The sequence below is a fragment of the Mya arenaria genome, chromosome 6 (assembly GCF_026914265.1).
Source record: "Mya arenaria isolate MELC-2E11 chromosome 6, ASM2691426v1".
In the NCBI taxonomy this organism is placed as follows: domain Eukaryota; kingdom Metazoa; phylum Mollusca; class Bivalvia; order Myida; family Myidae; genus Mya; species Mya arenaria.
This window is the reverse complement of record NC_069127.1, coordinates 66,285,490-66,308,049: the sequence shown is the minus strand read 5'-3', so window position 1 is coordinate 66,308,049 and position 22,560 is coordinate 66,285,490. Positions and strand designations below refer to the sequence as shown.

Sequence of the window (22,560 nt, the reverse complement as noted above, 5' to 3'; positions counted from 1 at the left end):
TTTGATTTTAATGCAGTTTTCTGTCTTTACATGCAAACAGATGATTTGACGATTTGGTAAAATGTAAAAATTGTCATCTATTAAATTATTTCATATAAAAATCTCTACTAAAAGTTCCATTCTTAATCGAAGGACATCTCCTAAAGCATATTTCTAGATATTGAGGTCGTAGTATTCATATTAATTGTTATGCATTTGAATGAGGGATAATGCAAATATGGAAGAAAATTGATAAGATCACAATGCGAATTTCATTAGAAATGACAAATGACGGCCGTTAATAGATGACAATTTTGTCAGAGATGTAGAGAATTCCAATATTATGCATTTTGTTTTTGTTTTGATAAAAGAGTTATTTTGATTTTTTCCACCGAAACATATTTCCGTTCTTCTACCAAAACGTACCTTTGCTATCTAAAACTAGTCTTAACTGTCACAATACGACAAACGCTCTTTCTATTCACCCATACTTTTTATGAGTTTTTCTTTCATAGATATAATTCTGTCTTTACCAGAATGTTATATACCCTTCATTATGCAAATCCAATTTGTCAGCTGACATTATAAAAGGCAGTTTAATTCAACATGACAGAATATGAAAATATTAATTACACTACGTACCAATTGAAATAACCTCAAAATCCATGAAGAAAAAAGGAGGAACTAAAAATTTGTTAAACAAGATTTTTGATTTTGAATACATAATTTATGTATGCAGTATAGATATACAGGTGAAGGCATTTATTTGGAAGCCATAGGTTTGGGTTTTGCTTTGCGTGCTGTATTTTAGCCATGATATATAAAGGGTAATATAACGTTCCAATCATTTAGAGACTTTCTATTGATATTCTCTGTAGAACTCTCGTCTTTCTCTCTTTATTCTTTATTTTTAGAGTTACCAACTCTTAAAAACTTTTGTTATGACTTAAGTTTGAATAGTTTTATTTTTAATGTCAGAATAATCATTATATATAGATTGTTATAATCACAGATGCTACTGTATGTATAATACATATATTTTTTAATGTGAATGAAATGGTGTTTAAATATCAGAATAATTAATATAATACCTAGTAAGGTTGATTGTCAGTTCTTAGAAAAAGGTATCAGATAAAATGAGACTTTTTAACAACGAGCATAAGACAGAATATCGTAAGATCAAGAAACTGAGTTCAAGATATCATTGAGATGACTGCTTGATTTGAAAGAGCTACGTGACCAATTTACCCCTTCACTTCGAAATAATAAAGATAAAGCAGTGTGAAAAGCGATGTTTGATAGGAGGGTCCCATTTAATTTTAGATAGTTGTTTCTAAGTTATAAATGGATTGATTATACACTTTGAAGTGTGTTTTTTTCCTCAGAACTGACATTTCATAACTGTGCCCTTTTATTTGGATGTTGTCCAGCTACAAACTACAAAAGTTATTGGAATTAAATTTAGATATAGGGCCAATTGTTCAGAACTTTGTTTCAGTTAACAACATTGTTAACGGCATTTCTGTGAACGTGAACTAGTTAATTATGTACTCAAATATTTAAATACAACAAGCATGGCTGAAACAAGTTTTCCCAATTTTTTTTAGAAATACTACAGATCACAAGTTTGTCCATGGAACTTCCAGAGTGGTGTACATTTTAAAGTTAACAATGATGTTAACAATGTTGTTAACCTGAACTAAGTGCTGAACAATTGACCAAATTTTGAGAGAACTAGAAAACATTTTTCAAAATACCAAAATAATGGTTACACAAAAAAGGGAACAATGCTACGCTTGGAACTAAAAGCAAACCGTATAAAACATACTTTTTATGAAAGAAAATACAGTATTGCTTTCAGTTCTCAAGTCATACATATTAGAGCCATTCTGGTGTAAGTGCATGTCCGCATGGTCGATATGCCGGTTTTGCAGGAAGTTTGAGGATTTTGCCTTCCTAGCTAATGTATGATAATGTTGTGGTACAAGGCACACTGTCTCGCTGTTTGATACGTATATATTTTTCTGAAGATAACAAAATTTGATTATCTTATTGATTGATATTTACTGTCATATTATTTCTTTGAGTTTTTTTCGGATGCAGAATATGAAATATTGATTAAGTGGAATAATAGCTTTTGTCTGTCAGCCGCTATAAAATGTTCGATAAGACTTTGTGAAATTGCAAAAAATTGTATCTTATGCAATTTAATTTATGACTAGAAGCTATTTGGATGGAGCCATATTGTGAAATTAAATTTAAATGATTTGCTATTTTGTACAAAGCAGACAGCGTGTTTTGGCAGGTCTATATATAAATAACTGTAATACTTTCAGATCACTGTACAAGATCACCATTTTAGCAAGAGTGGTTTTAACATTTTGCGCATGCACTTAGTTTCCATTATGACATCTTCTGTGTGTTTTTACATGTTTCTTGGTAATTCAGATTTACAGTGGCAGTTATTATGCTATAATTCATTTTGATTTTATTTCAAATCTCAGTGTCAATTATCATTCAAAATACTTTAAAAAGTTGAACCCATTCTGAAAAAGAACTATTAATGACAGAATTTAAATCTCTGATTGTTAATCAGCTAATTTGTATGATTTATTTCAGAAGCGGCACGTTTTATCACGTCACCAATGGCAGGAATGACGGCAATGCAGCAGCTCCGATCTCCCACTCCCGCTGGTGCCCCCCTTATCCTGGCTCCCAGAATGCCCATTGGCATCCAGACAACGCAGGCAGCTTCAAATGCTGCTCTGTCCAATATGTTAATGAATGGAGGCCCACCTCCGCTAGTGTCGCCATCTGAGGCAGGAAACCAGGGACTCATGTACAATCCTTACGAATATCCCTTTAATTTTACACCCGGAACAGCCATCATGGAGTACCCTACACTAGACCAGAGCGCTGCTGGTATGTTATCGTTTGTCAGGTGACCACCAATGTAATATATGCACAAACCAATTGTGCATATGGGCAAACGTGTTCACACCCGTATGTGATGCGTTCAAAATGTGTAAAAATGAACATTGTTGCATTTATATTTACAAACTTCTAGTTTGTTTCATTTGTTATCATGTCGATAGAAAAACAGACCAACATTTGATTTTTTTTCCTCCAAAATGTGCTTTGTAAATCCAGCTGTGTTATATCCGGTTGCAGTCCTGTAAATACAATGTAGCGTAAAGACACCAATATTTGCTCAATATCAAGAATAATTATTCTACATGTAAAAAAGTTGTGCCAATCACCACAGTGTCTATCATATAATAATAAGTCTTAATGCAAAATTAAAAATTAATTTGACAATCATTCCTTATTGGATGCATAAATTCCATTTGTAAATACTTGATACATTCCAGCACTGTATACATTCCGTGTTTTTTTCAAACATTATTTGTATACACCCTCTATATATCACTTGACAACTACAACAAAATAATGTTGTACAATCTATTTTTTAGATAGAAAACCATGTAGAGTATTTTATATTTTTGTCTGATGGTGATGGCTTTTGTAAATATTTTCTCATGAAGGCAACAATACCATATAACTTCTTTGTTTCTAAAAATACTCGAAATATACCATCTTTGAATATAGATTGCAATTTGAATTGAAAGATTTCCTGTTTATTTTATTCAGGTAAAATAGGAAGAGATTAAAACCCCACTAGGTTCAGCAACTTTATCGTCTCTCGTGCAATATACATTAAGGTAGTTGCTCTTTCGGAAAGAAAGAGCTCGTGGCTCACTAAGTTTTGAAATGCTGTATATTTAAATTAATAATAATAATATTAATAAGGAATTTAAATTTTGTAACCCCCCTCAAAATTTTAACGGCTTGCACCTTTTCACTCAAATGTTCCCTATAATCTGTTATAACTAGGGTTTATATTTAAAATGTGTCCAGTTTTGGTGGTGGTTCCATATTTACATAGAGTATTATGATTTTAACCCTTTGAACTTTTACTCTTTTTGCTTCTACTTCTTGAGCTGCGTTGAAGGTGTTACACATGTGAATACAAATGTATTGAAAGGTAGGAAGATAACATGAAAGAAGATGCAGATTGTACTCAGAAAGACTGACCTGCCCTGCCTGGGGTATGGAGATTGACTTCAATGTACTGTTTTGCCTGGTAATTGCTTCACATCTACCAAATTTAGCCAAGAATGCACATTTTTGGGGCAGCTAAAAAATTCCCATAGACATTTTTCATCTTTGCACGATTATTATCAGCCGATCCATTTTGAAACATAATGGGTCAAAGTGACATTTCTTGTGTACTTTCAATGCAGCTCAATTGGTCAATATTTTGTATGTAGTGATTAATATGTTGACTTACTTTCGCAGTTTTCAGTTAAAAACAAACACATGCTCCTGGCTAAGCCATTTATGGGATTGAATTCTTTTAATAGTGTAACAATGAATATCATATTTATTGTTGGGTCCGTGAACAATTATGACAGTGTAATATAAGGAAGATGTAGGCAGATGCAATGTCATTTTGGACTAATGTCTTTTGTCTGCAAGAATGTCAGAATGGGTATCTTAAGATGGAAACTATGCGAGATGAACAATGATCTTTTGAAGATTTTAAACATAAACATCATAAAGAAGGATGCCAAATACAATGCATTGATACTTTTTGAAATAGGTCATTGTGCGTTATTATGATCTAGCAGATTGACTTCTTTAGTTTGTAACAATAGAGTTTTTAGGCAAATGTTTCAAAAAGCCCATTCTTTCAAAATTATAATCTCCTGAAACTATTCTTTGAAGTTACTGAACCAACAGAGTAACCTAATCATATAATCTTTTAACCGCTTTAAGCTGATGTATTATTCCAATTATCCATGTGTAAACCTGTAGGATGATTAAGCCTAAACGTTGTATTATAAATTGTAAAATTATATACAAAGACAATAACAATGCGTTTATACTCATAATAGTAGTATTGTCATTAAAATAATATAACTAAACACAAAGATTCCTTACTCTAAAAGAGTTGAGGATTTATTTATTTACGTTATTCAGTATTTGAAATAGTCTTGCAGTAGAGGACTATAAATTCTACGTTCAGTTTGTCAAGCAAAGTCATATTTATTTTGTCTTCGTCTAACAGTGTAATTGAAATTGCCAGAAATTTCTTTACCTTTTTAACCCAGGAGCTGTGTCTTCCTGAAGGCTTGTAGTTCAAGGTCATTGATGAGTTTGGGCGGGAAATGGTGCACGCATTGAATTGATGCACACAAGGCCTAGTAGAAGTTGTAAAAATATTTATTTATGGTTGAGAATAATGTAAATATGTCATGATAATTAATTTAAGTGTATCTGACAAAATTTATTGCACTTAGCTGTCTGACCAAATTATGACAAGGGTGTCTGACAATATTTGCTACAAGCCTTCAGAACATGGTGTATTTATATCTATAGTATTAACTGTACTTCTGCACTGATTTCTGCCACTTTCCTGTTGCCATAGTGTGTTGCCTTTAAAATGTCATGGCTGAAATTTTTAGGTGCAGTCCCCAAAATGCGGCGAACATTAGCAGGCGTGCGGGAACACCCTTACGGGGTAAGGGTTTCACTTCCATAAAAATTGGAAGGTTAGTTCATATCTTGTAAGTTGGACATATTTTCAGCAGTCTGACTTACTCATTTAATGGCTGCCACAGACAGTTTTAAAATAATAACCATGTTTAAAACAAACTGTTTGTCTGTTTAATTAATTGCAGTGAATTTATTCTAACAAGTGTGCGACTCATATTTATTTTTATACACACACAAAGTGCAATAGATCTATTTATTATTTTCTCCAGTTTTTACATTGGTGTTTTTATTAATTAATAAGCTAAGGGGTGAACTAACATTAAAATTGATCGAAGGCCAGTGTATTTTACCATAATCCATTTTACTGAACTCATTTCTGTGGCAGCCATATTGTGAAATAGCAAATCTATGAAATGCAGAAAAACAGAAAAGAAGGAATATTATTTTTTCATAACGTTGCATAATTCACCACTTTAGCTAATCTTAGCCTAGCCTAGATAATCCTTACTTTGAAAATATTTTGTATATTGACAAAACATGTTTTGACACTGTTAAAGACCAAACATAACACTGTGTTATCCATTGTGTTTTCCTACTAACTGGCCTTCTTGCACCACTTAGGGTGGACGATCGTAGAAAGAAAATACATTGGAGATTATAGAAATAGCAAATAAAAACATTTTTAACCTCGCTTTTATATATATGTATATTGTAGCTTAATTGTTCTAGCAAAAATATAAACATTGGGAAAAGCATTGTGAATGGAAAAATCAACAGAATCCGGGGAGCATTATAACAATAATTTGATGCAATATCATTTTACACTTGACTTGTACTCAGGATTCTAAAAGAATAACTCCATAAACAAATATTATGAGTGGCTTAATATATTCTTACAGAAAAGATAATAATTCCTTTCTTGAACTGATTTGGAACAGTATCGTGTGAAAAATTCAATTTGTGTGAAAATACCTGAAACCTGGAAATCAATGTCCTATATTTTGTAGAATGTATATTATATTTATATGAATACACATTGCACTGAATATCAGATTTCATTGGTTGGCATTCATAGATTTGCTTTGTCACTGATGATATTGTAGAATATTTTTTACAGATACAGTGTAGTTTTTGCGGCCATCTTTTGTCCATATTTTCTAAGAGATGGTGGGCAATTAAATTGAATACACATGTGTTAGTTGAATGTAACCATTCAATTTTAAACATGTTTTATTTCAGCAATGTTGTCTTATCTTTTGATAAAATGACAGTTTTACATACTTGTGTTTTATAGCATTTATATTTTTTATATATTAAGATTTTGTATTATATATTTTCTTAAATGTTGGTGATTTATATGTGATAACTATTATGCTCTTTACGATGGAATATTGTGTCTTGTTATACCGATGTAATATACATATAAATCCACTTTGAAAGTCCAAATGGCATATGAAGTCCCAATTGTTATAATCATTTACATTCTATGATTTTCCTACTGATGATCATACAAAAAAGTGCGCTAGGTTGTGAGAGAGAATATTAAAAATGAGAGCCTGGTTGGAATGTTAGAATTGAAACCCATAAGAAGGTTGCCGTAAAGTTGTACTCTTTTGCCACAATTTTTAAGTCTTTTGCCACAATTTAAGTCTTCCAGCTTTTAATACATATCGTAAGTTTATTATAATTGTTATGGTACAATGTGTTATAAATAATTTAACTCTCGTTACATTCCGTAAGCTTGACTTAAGGGTTTTGTGTTAAATCTGCATTACTGAGCTAAATCAAAAAAAATTATACTCAAGTCAATGTTACTGATAATCTGTTATTGTGCAATTATTGTTTTTTTGTGGTAGAAAGAATAAATGTTAAAAAACAAAATACTGTGTCATTTTTTTCACGCTCTAGATGGCTCGTTAACTTTGTGTGAAGAACTAATCTGCATAGTACCAATCGAAGGGTTGGTTGAAAGCAACAAGGCTGCAACTGCTTATATATTAAATGCCACTTAGAAACTTTTGGCTTCCATCCCTTGCAGTCTACAAATAGGGACATAGTCACATAAGGATATTCTCAGGGTGACATTTCATCCTGTGTAAAGCGTGAAATAGCATATTTTTCGTGTACGATTATGAGATATTTTGCAATTCAACTCAAAAGATCTTGCTTTGGCCATTTTTGTACCTATATTTTGTGATGCTGTATTATAATCTAAACAATGTTCAAAACTTAACCCTTTTTACATGGAATCCTTCAACCAAGTGCTAATACTGTTGCCTGTAGTTTTTCAGTATTTATTACTAAAATTATATGCACATAATAATAATAATAATAATCCTAAAAAAAACTAAACTTGTGCGATGCAGTTATTTTTCCTGTAATGTGTGATAGTGAGATCGGCGAGATTGTGGTGGTGTTGGTATTTCTCATAGTTTGCCTTTAAATGTAGCTGAAATTTGGTACCTGACTAGCGCCAAGGCCTGAAAAGTGTTTTTAGATTCTCATTTGATATCTTTTATAAGAAAATGGTTTAATTTGGGAATTTCAGAATTCATACAAGTGAAAAAATTCAACTAAGGAGATGGTTCTTTAAAATGAAATGTTGCTAACATCTTTCATATTTTTGGTGGTGCTTCAATCATTTGCTTTTTGTTAGGGCGAAAAGTTTCACTTAGGTCAACTTCAAGGTCTATATATTAGAATTCAAGACTCAAGTTCAAGTAATGTGAATTATAGATAACCTGTTAAAGTAAAAGAAAATTGGGGGGGGGATTAAGAATCTAAAATATTTTTCATTCGGCCCAAACTAGTTAAATATATTATTTTGTGTCTATAATCACTTAAAATGTTGCCAACCATGCTTAATTTCTGAATTTTGAGCACAGCCCTCTGTATAGCTGTTGTGTCATGTTGCATTGATTAATACAATAGCTAATATCACAAGCGGTGATCCAGATATATTGTATAAAAAACAGCTACTTGTTATGCACTAGATAATCTGTAGATGTTACGTTAAAAATCTCTTAATCCCTTACAAAACCCATTAAGCTTCACGTTATCCAGTTAATTTTGTCACTAGGTTTATATATTTATATGTATATTACTAATAAGGCAATACTAACTGTTTGTGGATTAAAGATGTGCTGAGATTAACGTAGAAAAAGCATACAAGACTTTCCGCCATGCTTTACTCTTAGTCTATACACCATCCTTTCTGTGATGACAGAAACGTACATGTCTTTACAGCTTTTTATCTGCTAACCCTAGTTTATGTTATGGGAATGCCAAATTTTGTCGTACAATATGTGTTTATATATTTAAAAGATTTAGAACAAGTTTTTGCTTTTTTGCTGGTACAGAGAAATTATTGTGGGTTCCAGAAGAATACTAATTCAATTTTGAGATGTTCTTCGCCATATAATCGTCCATGATTGAATTAACACTTTACAATTTTCAGGGCTTTACTTTTGTCAAAGGAATAAGATATCTAATCTGGATAGTTTTATCGTAAATTTGGCTGTCTGTAGAATAATTTGGTATTGCCTGACAAATGGGGGAAAATCGGATAAATACGCTGAAAAAGGCATTATTTCTTAAATGTTTTACGTTCCTTCCCACACGCTTTTTGTACTGAAAAAATACTCACTCCTCTTTCAATTGACCATATTTGATTGAATTATTTGAACTTTTAGTAGTAGAAGTTTCAGTGGTTTTCAACCTTTATCCTGCTAACTTAATTATCATTACGGAATGTTTTGATTTGGCTAAAAACTGTTTGCTGTCAGAACATTTTAAAAAAATATCCCATTAATAGTGTCTGTAGACTTGCTTTTTTAGAAAAATGTACTTCTTGTTCGGATTAAAACATCGAGTATGAATATCACTTCATATGGCATGCAGTCTCTTGCTAAAGCATGGGAAATTATTCCTAATCTCTGCACATTGTTTTATCTGCAAACTTTGTACTGCCTTTGGGTATAACAGACCTAAACCATATGATAACAAGACCTATTTTTCCATGGAAACAGAATGCATTTTCAAAATAAAATAACATAAAATTTATATATTTACTGTATTCGCAACAAATTTTGGGACAATGCCATTGTATTAATAGTTTGGTACAGATAGGCCAAAAAATTCTTCATTGAAAATACATTTAAGCGAGATACTTGTTAGTGTGTGAGATAAAAACCTCAAACAAACATATATTATTATGTGAGATAATTTTGTCCCAAAATAAATGTTGCATTACAGTAAAACTGTAGCCATATGAACTAACGTTTCTCTTTTATTTTCACTAATCTGCAGCTGCCAACTAACTTCTCATGGGCGCAGTCTTCGGTCCAATCAGCGCTACCATCATATAGCAAGGCCATTCAAATGATGTGTCCAAGTGTTGTTGATATGAACGGTCCCCTCTCGTTTATTAAGAAGGACCAGGGTTAAGATATCCAAGGTTACCATGGAAACACAGAAAAACCAGGTCCTGCTTCTTCCTGATAGGGTTTACGCCATTCTACATAGAAAGTGGACGCCATTTATGTACAAATTGATTTTCTAAAGGCTCCATGTGTTTTAAGTCCCAAAGTTTGGACATAATGTAAAGACTTACTTGAAGATTTCAGTGGTACCTGCTCATTGGTTGTCTTCCGCAGTGAAACTGTTTTGTTTTTATAAAAAATCACTGTTAGTTAATGGATGTGATTATTCAACACATTTTTTAACATTAACAGCTGCCTTGGCTGAAATTGGTTTTACCTTTTCACCGCTTACATGGGCAGATGTGCACAATATTAAAGAAATAATACTGATAAATTGTATGTACTCTTTGTTAGAAAAAAACTTTAACCACTAAACTTTGAAACAAAAACTGCTACTGTGTTTAGAGGCACCCACAATATTATAGTTTTGAGACTAACATGGCTGTTCTTTGTAGAATCTGTTACCCAGTTATTTGTGTACTCCAAATTGTTAACTAAGTGCCAATAATTACATTTACATGTCAATGTGCCTTGGGATTCATCACTAATGTACATACTAACTTCGTTTGTTTGGGTTACTTTTGGACACGCTGTTGTACTGATAGTATTTTGAAGATAATCAATTCTACGAAATGACTGACAAAATATGGTTGTGTTGCAAAGGGTAGAAATTGAGATTTTTGACACAAATAAAAAGTATTTGACAGCATTTATGATAGAGAAATGGTAATAAATGAATTTTGGAGTCAATTTTGTCAGTCATTTTGGTTGTTATATGAGATTCATTGCTTTGTAAAGCAAACCACTTTCATTGCTTTCACATTTGCAAATATTACATTTAAAAATACTCATGCTATAGTTTTTGTATTGTCTGAACCACAGAGGTGTACATATATATATTTTGTTTAATGCGAGTGTAGGAATGTGTGTGTATTATTGCATTTATATCATTGACAATATATGCAATATCAACAATGTTGCCTCACTTTCTTCAGTTATATTGATGTTAATAGATGTTTATATTATATACTTTCGCTCGTTTTATTACATTTTTGTAGGTATAATAATTGTTGATATACATTTTTGATATTGATACATTTTTTCATCATGTTAACTTTGTATACAGTATATTTTCTTCTGAATTATTCATTTTATACATATAAAGGTTGAGTTTTTATTAAACAGCTGCTTAAATTAAGCATTTATTACAGGAAGTTAAAAAAAACTGAGCATAAGAAATGTGAATCTCAAGGTAGAGTTTTTAACTTTCATGGTGATAATAGTATTTCATGAATTTGAAATTCATAGGCAAAGAATCTCAAAATGTGTGTGCTAAATCTAACAAACCACATTCTGATATTTCTGTTATATTTATCAATCTCCTTCTCATAAACGTTCAGCTGATTAAAACTTTTTAGTGTAAAATGTAGCTATTTTCCATGCTCGTGGTACTTGTTAACGGTCATTTGTAAATTGTTACTATAATTATGATAATGCATAATAATTGCAGTTACTTAAGTCACTGTCAGCTACAGTATAAATTAAAACTCGTAGTGTAAACTGAGGTTATTATTCATTGAATGCACTTAGGTCACGCTTAAACATTTGTTTGCTGAAATTATACCATTTAAGCTTTTATTAAGAAGAATGTAGGTGTTATATATGAAAGTTTCATATCTGAAAGCCCGTCCATTAACGAAAGCACATATCAAAAGCTGCTTCTAGGTGTAACCCGTCATATCGTGAAGACCTCGCGTAGGAAAGGCAATATTTTAGGAGATTTTTTTTCTGCTTGATCATCGTTTACCATTGTTACTTAATTATTAAAGACCATTTGTACTCTATTGCTGTTTCTAGTGTTGTGATATTTTTTGCATTCAATTTTTTCGCTATGCAATTTCAGTTTTACATGTTAATCTACTTAAATTGTTTGTTTTAAATGCAGTCTTCCGTTATTTTATAGCGTTGTTAACATTTTTTTTTTAAACTTTACATTGTTGAAATGTGGAATCATGAGATTGGCTTAAAATATATTCATTGCCAGCCTAACAGGCATATCAGTAAATGAATCTTTAGTAATAAAGAAGTTATTATAGTTAACTTTACATGTCCGCAGAAAATAATTAAATGCCTAGTATTGGTGCTTTCCAGATAGAGTGGGAAATTGTCTTCCAAATCATTCAGAAACACGTTTTTTTTATGTAGTAAAGCACCTGAATTATTCACATCATTGCAGTGGCTTAAATAAAAGTTGTACTCATGTGATTCCAAACAATGAGTATCCTACTTAAAATCTATAAGATTTAAGATTGCCTTCATTGAACATCAAAATGCGTTTTTGTGTTTTAATTACATAAAATATTTAAATTTCTCTGAGTAATCAGCTTGAACATAAATGTCAAAGACTTTATCTTACTTTTTGTGTTATAATTGCATTTGTTAAACTGAACACACTTATTTTTATTATACGTAGAGTTATTCACATTTTGTATGTTATACAAAATGTAGGTCATGTGGTGACCAAAGGGATTTCTTTGGCTTTGGGTTAAAAGACACTCACCATAATAAACATCGAAGGCAATAAGCAGAAAAAAATATTATTAAATGTATTAAACCATAACACAGCCACTGCATTAATGAAATTATAAGAAATTTACTGTTTTGTTTGCATCTAATACTCTTAATAATACAATTTTACTTGTTTATATTAATGTTTTTGCATATAAAACAGAATCGTCATATATACATATATACAGAGTAATTTGAAAGGGTATATACCGTGTGTGTACATTTTGTGTTGTTGAACTATTGTATGTTACCGTATATGTCAAACTAAGGGTATAGTTACAAAGAGATTACTGTAGTGCCTTAATAACTCAAAATTAACAGCATGTTAAAAGTCACACTGCACTAACTCTGATTGTGTGAGTATACATAATTTTTTGTTTGAGTTTACTAACATACTTAAACTTATTTATTCATAAGCCCCATGAACAAAATGCATACTTAACAAAATTAACCTTTAAAGGGACTTGTTCACATATTTTATGTTTGCATTGTGCTTTTTTTTAAACTTTGTTAAAAAAAGGTTTTAAAAACTTCTTTGACATAGGGTTATTTTACTTACTATGAAAATTTTTTAAACAGCAACTGGCTAATTAAACAGAATTTAGTAAATCCCAGCTTAAAATGGTCCATTCTTCAATTGCCTTTATAAATTTTTTCGGAAAAATAGGGCATTTTTTATCAAATTTTTAAATATCAACAATATTGCTATATTATGAACTGTTGATGAAGTTTCAGGTCTTTTCTCCGTGAAAATAATCAGATGTTAGAACCTATAAAACATGGACAAGTCCCTTTAACTTCGTTCTCCTAGTTATCTGACAACTTATTATTTTGCTTCGTTGTGAAAAATTCATATCAGCATCTTTTGACATTTAAAGTTATTTATGATTTTTGGTTAAAACCATTGACAGACGCATTGAATTAATACAGTGAATTCAAATTTATTCAGAAATTATAAATATTTTGTAACATAAGAAACTCTTTAATTCATTTTGCGAGAACTGAAGAACTTGGTTGAAAACATTAGAATGTTGTGCTGTGTATAAAAGCAGTTCCGAGTGAATCTCATTTTAAAACAAGTTATTACTCAATTTAAGTTTTGATATTTCATATTTTGTTGCTTTATGTTTTCATTATTATACATACTTATGAATACTTATATACAGTAGTTGGTCAATTATTGGAACAAGGGAGTGACCTGATGTATAGTCTTTTCTATATATATATTTGTCATAAAAACAGCAATAAAGAATTATCATTGCTAACTACTAGTTTTCCTTTCTTACTAACTTGATACCATATTAACATTGTACAACCCCTTGTGACAGTTTGAATTTGCTTAAAATACTCACAACAGTATTAATTTCAGATTTGAAATCCGTACTGACTTTAGGGGTGCAGACGCTTTAGAATTTTACAACCACTGCATGACTATGACAAAACCAATAACCCGCTTTGTGTAGATATGCAACTGCAAACACTAGAATCAGTATGTATCTGATTTATGTTGCCGCAATATTGTGATTGTTCGGGGTCTTACAGGGGCAGTGTTCATTCATGTACTTCAGTCTTATAGTGGCTCGCTTGTGTTAATAACTGAATATTTAACTTGACAATCAGATCATGAACACTGTCCTCTGCAGAACTCTTTGTAACCATGACGTGAAGCACCTGTTGTTTATCCCCCACACATGTGACACAAACCTAATCATTCTTCAGTTTTGGAGGTAGAAGGGAGACAACTCTAACAGGTAACTAATTTGACACAAACTCCATAACCAGCACTCTTGCTAACACTGAAGTGATCTTGTTTCATCCCTTAACTAACTTGATCCTAAACAAGGCCATTTTCAGCTTAGTCGTTGGTGTTGAAGTGAGGAATAAAAATGGCACTGATGCATTTAATTTACAACCATTGCAAAAATGCAACGCTCTTCAGGGATTTGAATCTCTTGTGATGAATTGATGCGTTTTTAAGGTTGACATGGTGAAATTTATTTTGTACAGATTTTTTTTTAAACATCAGAATCAACTAAAAAATTAAAAAGAATGCAAAAACAATCATGTTAAATAACACAGGGTCTATTATTTTTTACTTTGTCTTTCAGTTAGCATAATTAGCCACCATGACCTGACTAACAAAGGCATAATTCTGCATGCGCTATAGATTTTGAAATTCTTATTTTGCTCAACTCTGCTCAACTATATAGACTAGAGTCTTTAATGTTTTATGTTATACATCTAACATCATTTTGTACCTTTTCTACAAAATCTTTGTCAACAAATGGCCAAAGCATTACTAATCTTCCATGACAGTTATATATTTCTCTTGTTATAAATGTTTTTGTTGCGTAGTTTTCATTCAAGTGCTCATTTATTACATGCATTTAAGGTGCATTTGTTTCCTCGTCGTTCTGACAAATGCGAACCTGTCAGTAATGCAGGCAGTGACAGTGTATGGCCCTTGAAGCAATGATACAATTATAATCTTCATATTACTCGACACTGTCATCTAAAGTGAAGCGAAAAGTATTTAAATAAATCGTTATAACACTAGGTTTAACTTTTTTGTTGGCAATTTTACGACCATATGTTTAGGGTCAATATTGTGTCGTGAAACATGAGATCATTTTTAAATGTTTTATTTCAGATACTCTGAGCTGTTTTGCCTGCATTTCTAAGTCATACATTTTTCATGGTTATTTCCTTTGTAAATATTTTGTCTGATATTTAATGAATTGCATTTACATACATATATATTACCGAATGTGCCTTTACAGTTTTAATGGCCAAATATTTCTATTGTGAAGATGGACGATTATTTGAAAACTTAACATGCAATGCGGTTGTTGATAAAATATAAAACTGCAATGGCTATTAAAATCTGAGGATTTGGGACAAAAAGTGGTCAGCGCTCGCTTACATCGAAGATGAGTTTGAGTTTTATTAGCTCTCATATTTCAGGCAATAGAATGCATGATACAATATGCATTCTTTCAAAATGTGTGCCTTCAAATTGTTTCGGATATATTACAATCTTGCCCAGGCATCTGTGAAAGATACCATATGAAGATTATTCATCAGAATCTCCACATTTTATAAGCATTTATTGTTATATGGAATATTCAGTGTTCATTACACTGTGAAGAATGTACTTTTTCAGATTTTGCATAAAAGATGTATTGTCATCATTGTTTTTCTTATTATTTGTCATCTGTGGGATATTCTCTCTATAGACCAAAGTGCTCATGTGAAAGGCCCATTAATGTGAAGAAACGACCTGTCGCTATAATAGGAAGACCCCATTCGATAACAACAGTTAATTTGTTGTTATCGGTCTCACATCACTGACCCAGCTGGGATGCTTAAGACTTCTAGCGTTGCTCTTGACAATAGATGAAAATTCCTAAAATATTGTCGGATGAAAAGACATGAGCAATGTTAGTTTAAAAAAAAAAAGAAAACGCAAGATTTTCTGGTGACAAAGTGGTGATATGAGTGATAGTTTTTTATCTTGTAGCCCAAGTCACGGAAAAAAAAAAGTCATGGCCATGTGTCTTAGTCATGGAAACGAGTTAGTAAGTAATGGCCATGGGCCTTAGTCATGGGAACGAGTTAGAAAGTCATGGCCATGGGCCTTAGTCATGGGAAGGAGTTAGTAAGTCATGGCCATGGGCCTAAGTCATGGGAACGAGTTAGAAAGTCATGGCCATGGGCCTTAGTCGTGGCCATGGGCCTTAGTCATGGGAACGAGTTAGTAAGTCGTGGCCATGGGCCTAAGTCATGGGAACGAGTTAGAAAGTCGTGGCCATGTTCCTTAGTTATGGGAACGAGTTAGAAATCATGGCCATGGGCCTTAGTCATGGGAACGAGTTAAAAAGTCGTGGCCATGGGCCTAAGTCATGGGAACGAGTTAGAAAGTCGTGGCCATGGGCCTAAGTCATGGGAACGAGTTAGTAAGTCGTGGCCATGGGCCTAAGTCATGGGAACGAGTTAGAAAGTCATGGCCATGGGCCTTAGTCATGGGAACGAGTTAGTAAGTCGTGGCCATGGGCCTAAGTCATGGGAACGAGTTAAAAAGTCGTGGCCATGGGCCTAAGTCATGGGAACGAGTTAGAAAGTTGTGGCCATGGGCCTAAGTCATGGGAACGAGTTAGTAAGTCGTGGCCATGGGCCTAAGTCATGGGAACGAGTTAGTAAGTCATGGGCCTAAGTCATGGGAACGAGTTAGTAAGTCATGGCCATGGGCCTTAGTCATGGGAATGAGTTAGAAAGTCATGGCCATGGGCCTTAGTCATGGGAATGAGTTAGAAAGTCATGGCCATGGGCCTAAGTCATGGGAAGGAGTTAGTAAGTCATGGCCATGGGCCTAAGTCATGGGAACGAGTTAGAAAGTCATGGCCATGGGCCTTAGTCGTGGCCATGGGCCTTAGTCATGGGAACGAGTTAGTAAGTCGTGGCCATGGGCCTAAGTCATGGGAACGAGTTAGAAAGTCGTGGCCATGTTCCTTAGTTATGGGAACGAGTTAGAAAGTCATGGCCATGGGCCTTAGTCATGGGAACGAGTTAAAAAGTCGTGGCCATGGGCCTAAGTCATGGGAACGAGTTAGAAAGTCGTGGCCATGGGCCTAAGTCATGGGAACGAGTTAGTAAGTCGTGGCCATGGGCCTAAGTCATGGGAACGAGTTAGAAAGTCATGGCCATGGGCCTTAGTCATGGGAACAAGTTAGTAAGTCGTGGCCATGGGCCTAAGTCATGGGAACGAGTTAAAAAGTCGTGGCCATGGGCCTAAGTCATGGGAACGAGTTAGAAAGTTGTGGCAATGGGCCTTAGTCATGGGAACGAGTTAGTAAGTCGTGGCCATGGGCCTAAGTCATGGGAACGAGTTAGTAAGTCATGGGAACGAGTTAGTAAGTCATGGCCATGGGCCTTAGTCATGGGAATGAGTTAGAAAGTCATGGCCATGGGCCTTAGTCATGGGAATGAGTTAGAAAGTCATGGCCATGGGCCTAAGTCATGGGAAGGAGTTAGTAAGTCATGGCCATGGGCCTAAGTCATGGAAACGAGTTAGAAAGTCATGGCCATGGGCCTTAGTCATGGAAACGAGTTAGAAAGTCATGGTCATGGGCCTAAGTCATGGGAACGAGTTAGCAAGTCATGGCCATGGGCCTAAGTCATGGGAACGAGTTAGAAAGTCATGGCCATGGGCCTTAGTCGTGGCCATGGGCCTTAGTCATGGTAACGAGTTAGTAAGTCGTGGCCATGGGCCTAAGTCATGGGAACGAGTTAGAAAGTCGTGGCCATGTCCCTTAGTTATGGGAACGAGTTAGAAAGTCATGGCCATGGGCCTTAGTCATGGGAACGAGTTAAAAAGTCGTGGCCATGGGCCTAAGTCATGGGAACGAGTTAGAAAGTCGTGGCCATGGGCCTAAGTCATGGGAACGAGTTAGTAAGTCGTGGCCATGGGCCTAAGTCATGGGAACGAGTTAGAAAGTCATGGCCATGGGCCTTAGTCATGGGAACAAGTTAGTAAGTCGTGGCCATGGGCCTAAGTCATGGGAACGAGTTAAAAAGTCGTGGCCATGGGCCTAAGTCATGGGAACGAGTTAGAAAGTTGTGGCCATGGGCCTAAGTCATGGGAACGAGTTAGTAAGTCGTGGCCATGGGCCTAAGTCATGGGAACGAGTTAGTAAGTCATGGGCCTAAGTCATGGGAACGAGTTAGTAAGTCATGGCCATGGGCCTTAGTCATGGGAATGAGTTAGAAAGTCATGGCCATGGGCCTTAGTCATGGGAATGAGTTAGAAAGTCATGGCCATGGGCCTAAGTCATGGGAAGGAGTTAGTAAGTCATGGCCATGGGCCTAAGTCATGGAAACGAGTTAGAAAGTCATGGCCATGGGCCTTAGTCATGGAAACGAGTTAGAAAGTCATGGTCATGGGCCTAAGTCATGGGAACGAGTTAGCAAGTCATGGCCATGGGAAGTAGTCATGGGACTTAGTAATTCATGGCCATGGGTCTAAGTCATGGGAACGAGTTTGTAAGTCATGGCTGTGGGCCTAAATCATGGGAACAAGTTAGTAAGTCATGGCAATGGGCCTAAATCATGGGAACAAGTTAGTAAGTCATGGCAATGGGCCTAAATCATGGGAACAAGTTAGTAAGTCATGGCAATGGGCCTAAATCATGGGAACAAGTTAGTAAGTCATGGTCACGTGTCTTAGTCATGGGAACAAGTTAGTAAGTCATGGCTATGGGCCTTAAATTAACAATGGGAACAATTAAGTCACTAAGTCACGGCCATGGGCCTTAGTCATGGGAATGAGTTAGAATGGCCACACGATAACAGGTCTTATCTGCCACTGTAAAGAATACTGAAGTGAAAAAGGCAATATTTTTGTTGTTTGGCTGGTATATATACAGCGGACACATTTCTTCAAACCTTGGTCATAGACCTGTATCATGTTCAAATCAAAAGCGCAATATATTATGATTGGACAAAAAAGTGGTCAAATAATATTGAAAAGATTATGATCTGTTGGAGGAAAATAAACAAAACAAGAGAATAACATGTTTTACGACTGTTTGTTCAAACTGATTGTCATGTGAATAAGTGTCATAAAAAACAAGGAAGTTACCTTGACATGGGTCTGTCAATGGATATATGATCAAAAGAATTACTCTTCCTCATAATAAACATGTGACAAAAATACATGATACAATGAAGTGAAATAAAAAAGATCATCGTGGAGTGAACATCAATGGTCATCTGTTGTTTGTTCAGTCAATAAGGGGCATAACTCGACAATGATTAAAACTGAATTATGGGCCTTGCTGTAAATGTGGGAACGTGTTTTCCAATCCTGAATGTTTCCAATCGGTTTGAAAAATAATTGCGCTTATAATAAAAAAAAAGTTATTTCGAAGTCTCAAAGTCTCGAACAGGGTACGGCAACAAAGGCAAAAATGATTCAAAAACGCTTTGTACTGTAACTCAGAATGGCTTTTTAGCTTGACTATTCGAAGAATAGGTGGGCTATACTACTCGCCCCAGCGTCGGCGTCAGGTTAAAGTTTTAGGGCAAGTTGGGATTTTCACTTATAAGTCCAATACCCTACATTCAATAGACTTAATACTTCACACAGTTGTTCAGGGCCATCACATGCTGAGATTAGATAACTCAAAATTATTCTTTACACAGATTATGGCCCCTGATTGACTGGAACTTGGGTTAAAGTTTTAGGGCAAGTTGGAATATGTATTAATAACTTCTATATCCTTTGTTCAATTGACTTAATACTTCACACAGTTGTTCAGGACCATCCCATGATGAGGTTACATAACTCCATATTATCCTAATACAAGTTCTGGCCCCTGATTGACTTAGGTTAAAGTTTAAGGGCAGGTTAAAGTTTTAGGGCAAGTTGGGATTTTCACTTAAAACTCCAATACCATTCATTCAATTGACTAAATACTTCACACAGATGTTCAGAGCCATCACATCATGAGGTTAGATAACTCCATATTATCTGTTATACAAATTATGGCCCCTGATTGACTATGGAACTTAGGCTAAAGTTTTAGGGCAGGTTGGGCTATTGTTTAATAACTTCTATACCCTTCATTCAATTGACTTAATACTTCACACAATTGTTCAGGACCATCACCCAATAAGGTTATATAACTCCATATCCTTAATTCAAGTTATGGCCCCTGATTGACTTAGTTTTAGGCAAGTAAAAAATAAGGGCAAGTTGGGATTTTAATAAAAAAAACTTCTATACCGTTCATTAAATGCACTTAATAAAATTCAAAATTGTTTACGACCATCTTACAACAAGAAACAGCTCCGTTTTAAGCCTAAATACAAGTTATGGCCCTTGATCTTTTTCTTTTTTTTAATTTCCTTTGAAAGCCATATTTGTATATTCTTAACCACATTTTCAAAATGGGAAATCAAGTTATTTGAATGACTTGCGTCATTGTTTGGGCGGGCTGGTGGGAGGGCAGCATCAAAGTCACCTTATGTATCAAATAATTTTAGTTAGGTTTGACATAGAGACCAAACTTGGTATTATTACATCGTTATTGTATTCTAAGTCAAAGCGGCGTAGTCGAGCGCGCTGTCTTATGACGGCTCTTGTTAATTTCAGTTATACATGTAATTGAAAAGAACTGAGAAAATTTAATATTTACTGACATTAAAACTCATTTGAATATGGACAGATTTTCAAACCAGGTATTAACATGTTAGTAGTTAAAAGTTATTATATTGAAATGTATTATGCTGTTACTATGGGGAAACACAATCATGCAGCCAAAAAACTAGAACCTATTTATATTTGGGTTTATTTGACCAAAATTGCGACTTAATATCCATAATGGTGTCATTTGGAATTATAAACGCACATTGATAGAGGCACTATTAATTCCATTAACGTATCATTTCGTAAAAGCTTCAAAGCCTAATTCTTTAAAATCACTGTAATTGTTTATTGAATAATTCAAAAAGACTCCAATTATATACAAAACAACCTTGCTTTATAAATCAAAGCATATATAGAGTATCATTAATGTCTTAACCAAATACAGAATAGATCTCCAAGTTGGGGGTGATTATTTTGAATAAAAATTAACATGATCAATTCCTCTTGTGTATAAAATTGAAAGAAATGATACAAACTAGTTTAGCCTTGTATGAAGATTATATCGCGAGAAGATTAAAATGATAAGATACCAAGTTTAGGCTTTACATTACAGTGAATATAATACACTGTTCACACGCAATAGTGTAAAAAGAAGTCATTTTAGCTGAATATGATGACGAAGGAGTATTCCAAAAGCCACAATGTTAAGGGTGTCAAAGTCTCGTGAAATAAAGCCAAGTTAATATTGGCTACCGTATATACTATAGTAATGAATGGAATAAAATAATACACAGCGATCAGCATAAGTAAAATTCTTCATTAAATGGGTTAAATTGATTGTATCTTCACATTTTGAAATCTGACCATAAACAAAGCAAGCTGTCCTCTGCTTCTTAGTTTTATGTGTGATTTTTTTTAAATACAAGGAAAATGCAACCTCTTGATCACTAAAAACAATTGGTAAAAATGCTGAGGACTGTTTTAAATAACATAGAATTTCTTTGAAATGCCCATGCAAGGTTTCTCTGACAGATTAAATGGCCTGAATGAGTCGGATTCAAACTAGAGCTACCACAGGAGAAATGACTTCTCCTGCACGCATGTTTGACACGGAATGATTTTGGTCGATTCAGAAAATATAAAAATGAAAATCTTCAAGAATGTTTTTTAAATTATTAACCTTTTTTCCACAAGGTCAATGCAAAACATTACTGTTATGACAAGAAGGGCTCGACTCACACAAAAAAAAGACAGCACGACTAGACACCATGGTGATATTGTGTACCAAATAGCAGAGTGAAAACTCTAAAACTGTGGAATTGTTCGCTCTTCAAACTCCAGAAAGTCAAAAGGGATAATAAATGATTGTCAGCACAAGAAATAATCTGACTATTTCTTCAGGTAAAGGAAGCACAAGAGTTGCTGGACGATTCACTGCATGATCAAACTTGACTAAGATTCAAACTGCCCACAAACATTGTCACCAAACTTCATCAAGAATAGATAATAAATACTGGTTATTCAATTCTGCACAAGTTTATATAAATGGAAACCAAGTTATTTTTAACGTAAAAATGGCATACTTCTCGAGTTACTGTGGAGATTTATCCCAGGATTGAACTTTACTGAGACGGTCTGTCCACAGACACTGTCGTTAAGTTTCATTATTGATTGAATTTTTTAAAGATTGAATAATAACCGTCAAGTTATTGACTGAACAAGGTTTTGCTGACAACCAAACAATATGACAGACACTTCTGCCTATCAGGGTGATAATGTGTACCAAGTCTCAGAGGGGATAGAATCCTATGGTTCATTCCACATAAT

At 34.1% G+C, this 22,560-nt stretch overlaps 1 protein-coding gene across 9 annotated transcripts in view; it reads left to right on the top strand.

Moving 5' to 3' along the window:
• Positions 1–15,775, top strand: part of LOC128238321 (KH domain-containing RNA-binding protein qki.L-like) — a 43,472-nt gene extending 27,697 nt beyond the window's left edge. For 2 of the 9 annotated variants that reach the window (XM_052954125.1, XM_052954126.1), the window contains exons 6-8: positions 2,599–2,901; positions 5,508–5,563; positions 9,847–15,775. In XM_052954125.1, the coding sequence (XP_052810085.1) occupies positions 2,599–2,901; positions 5,508–5,563; positions 9,847–9,984 (497 nt within the window). In that variant the 3' untranslated portion in view covers positions 9,985–15,775. Of the gene's footprint in view, positions 1–2,598; positions 2,902–5,507; positions 7,420–9,846 lie in introns of those variants that run through there. The other 7 variants (XR_008261667.1, XM_052954133.1, XM_052954131.1 and 4 more) reach the window with 7 other exon arrangements.
• Positions 15,776–22,560: the final 6,785 nt, after the last annotated feature.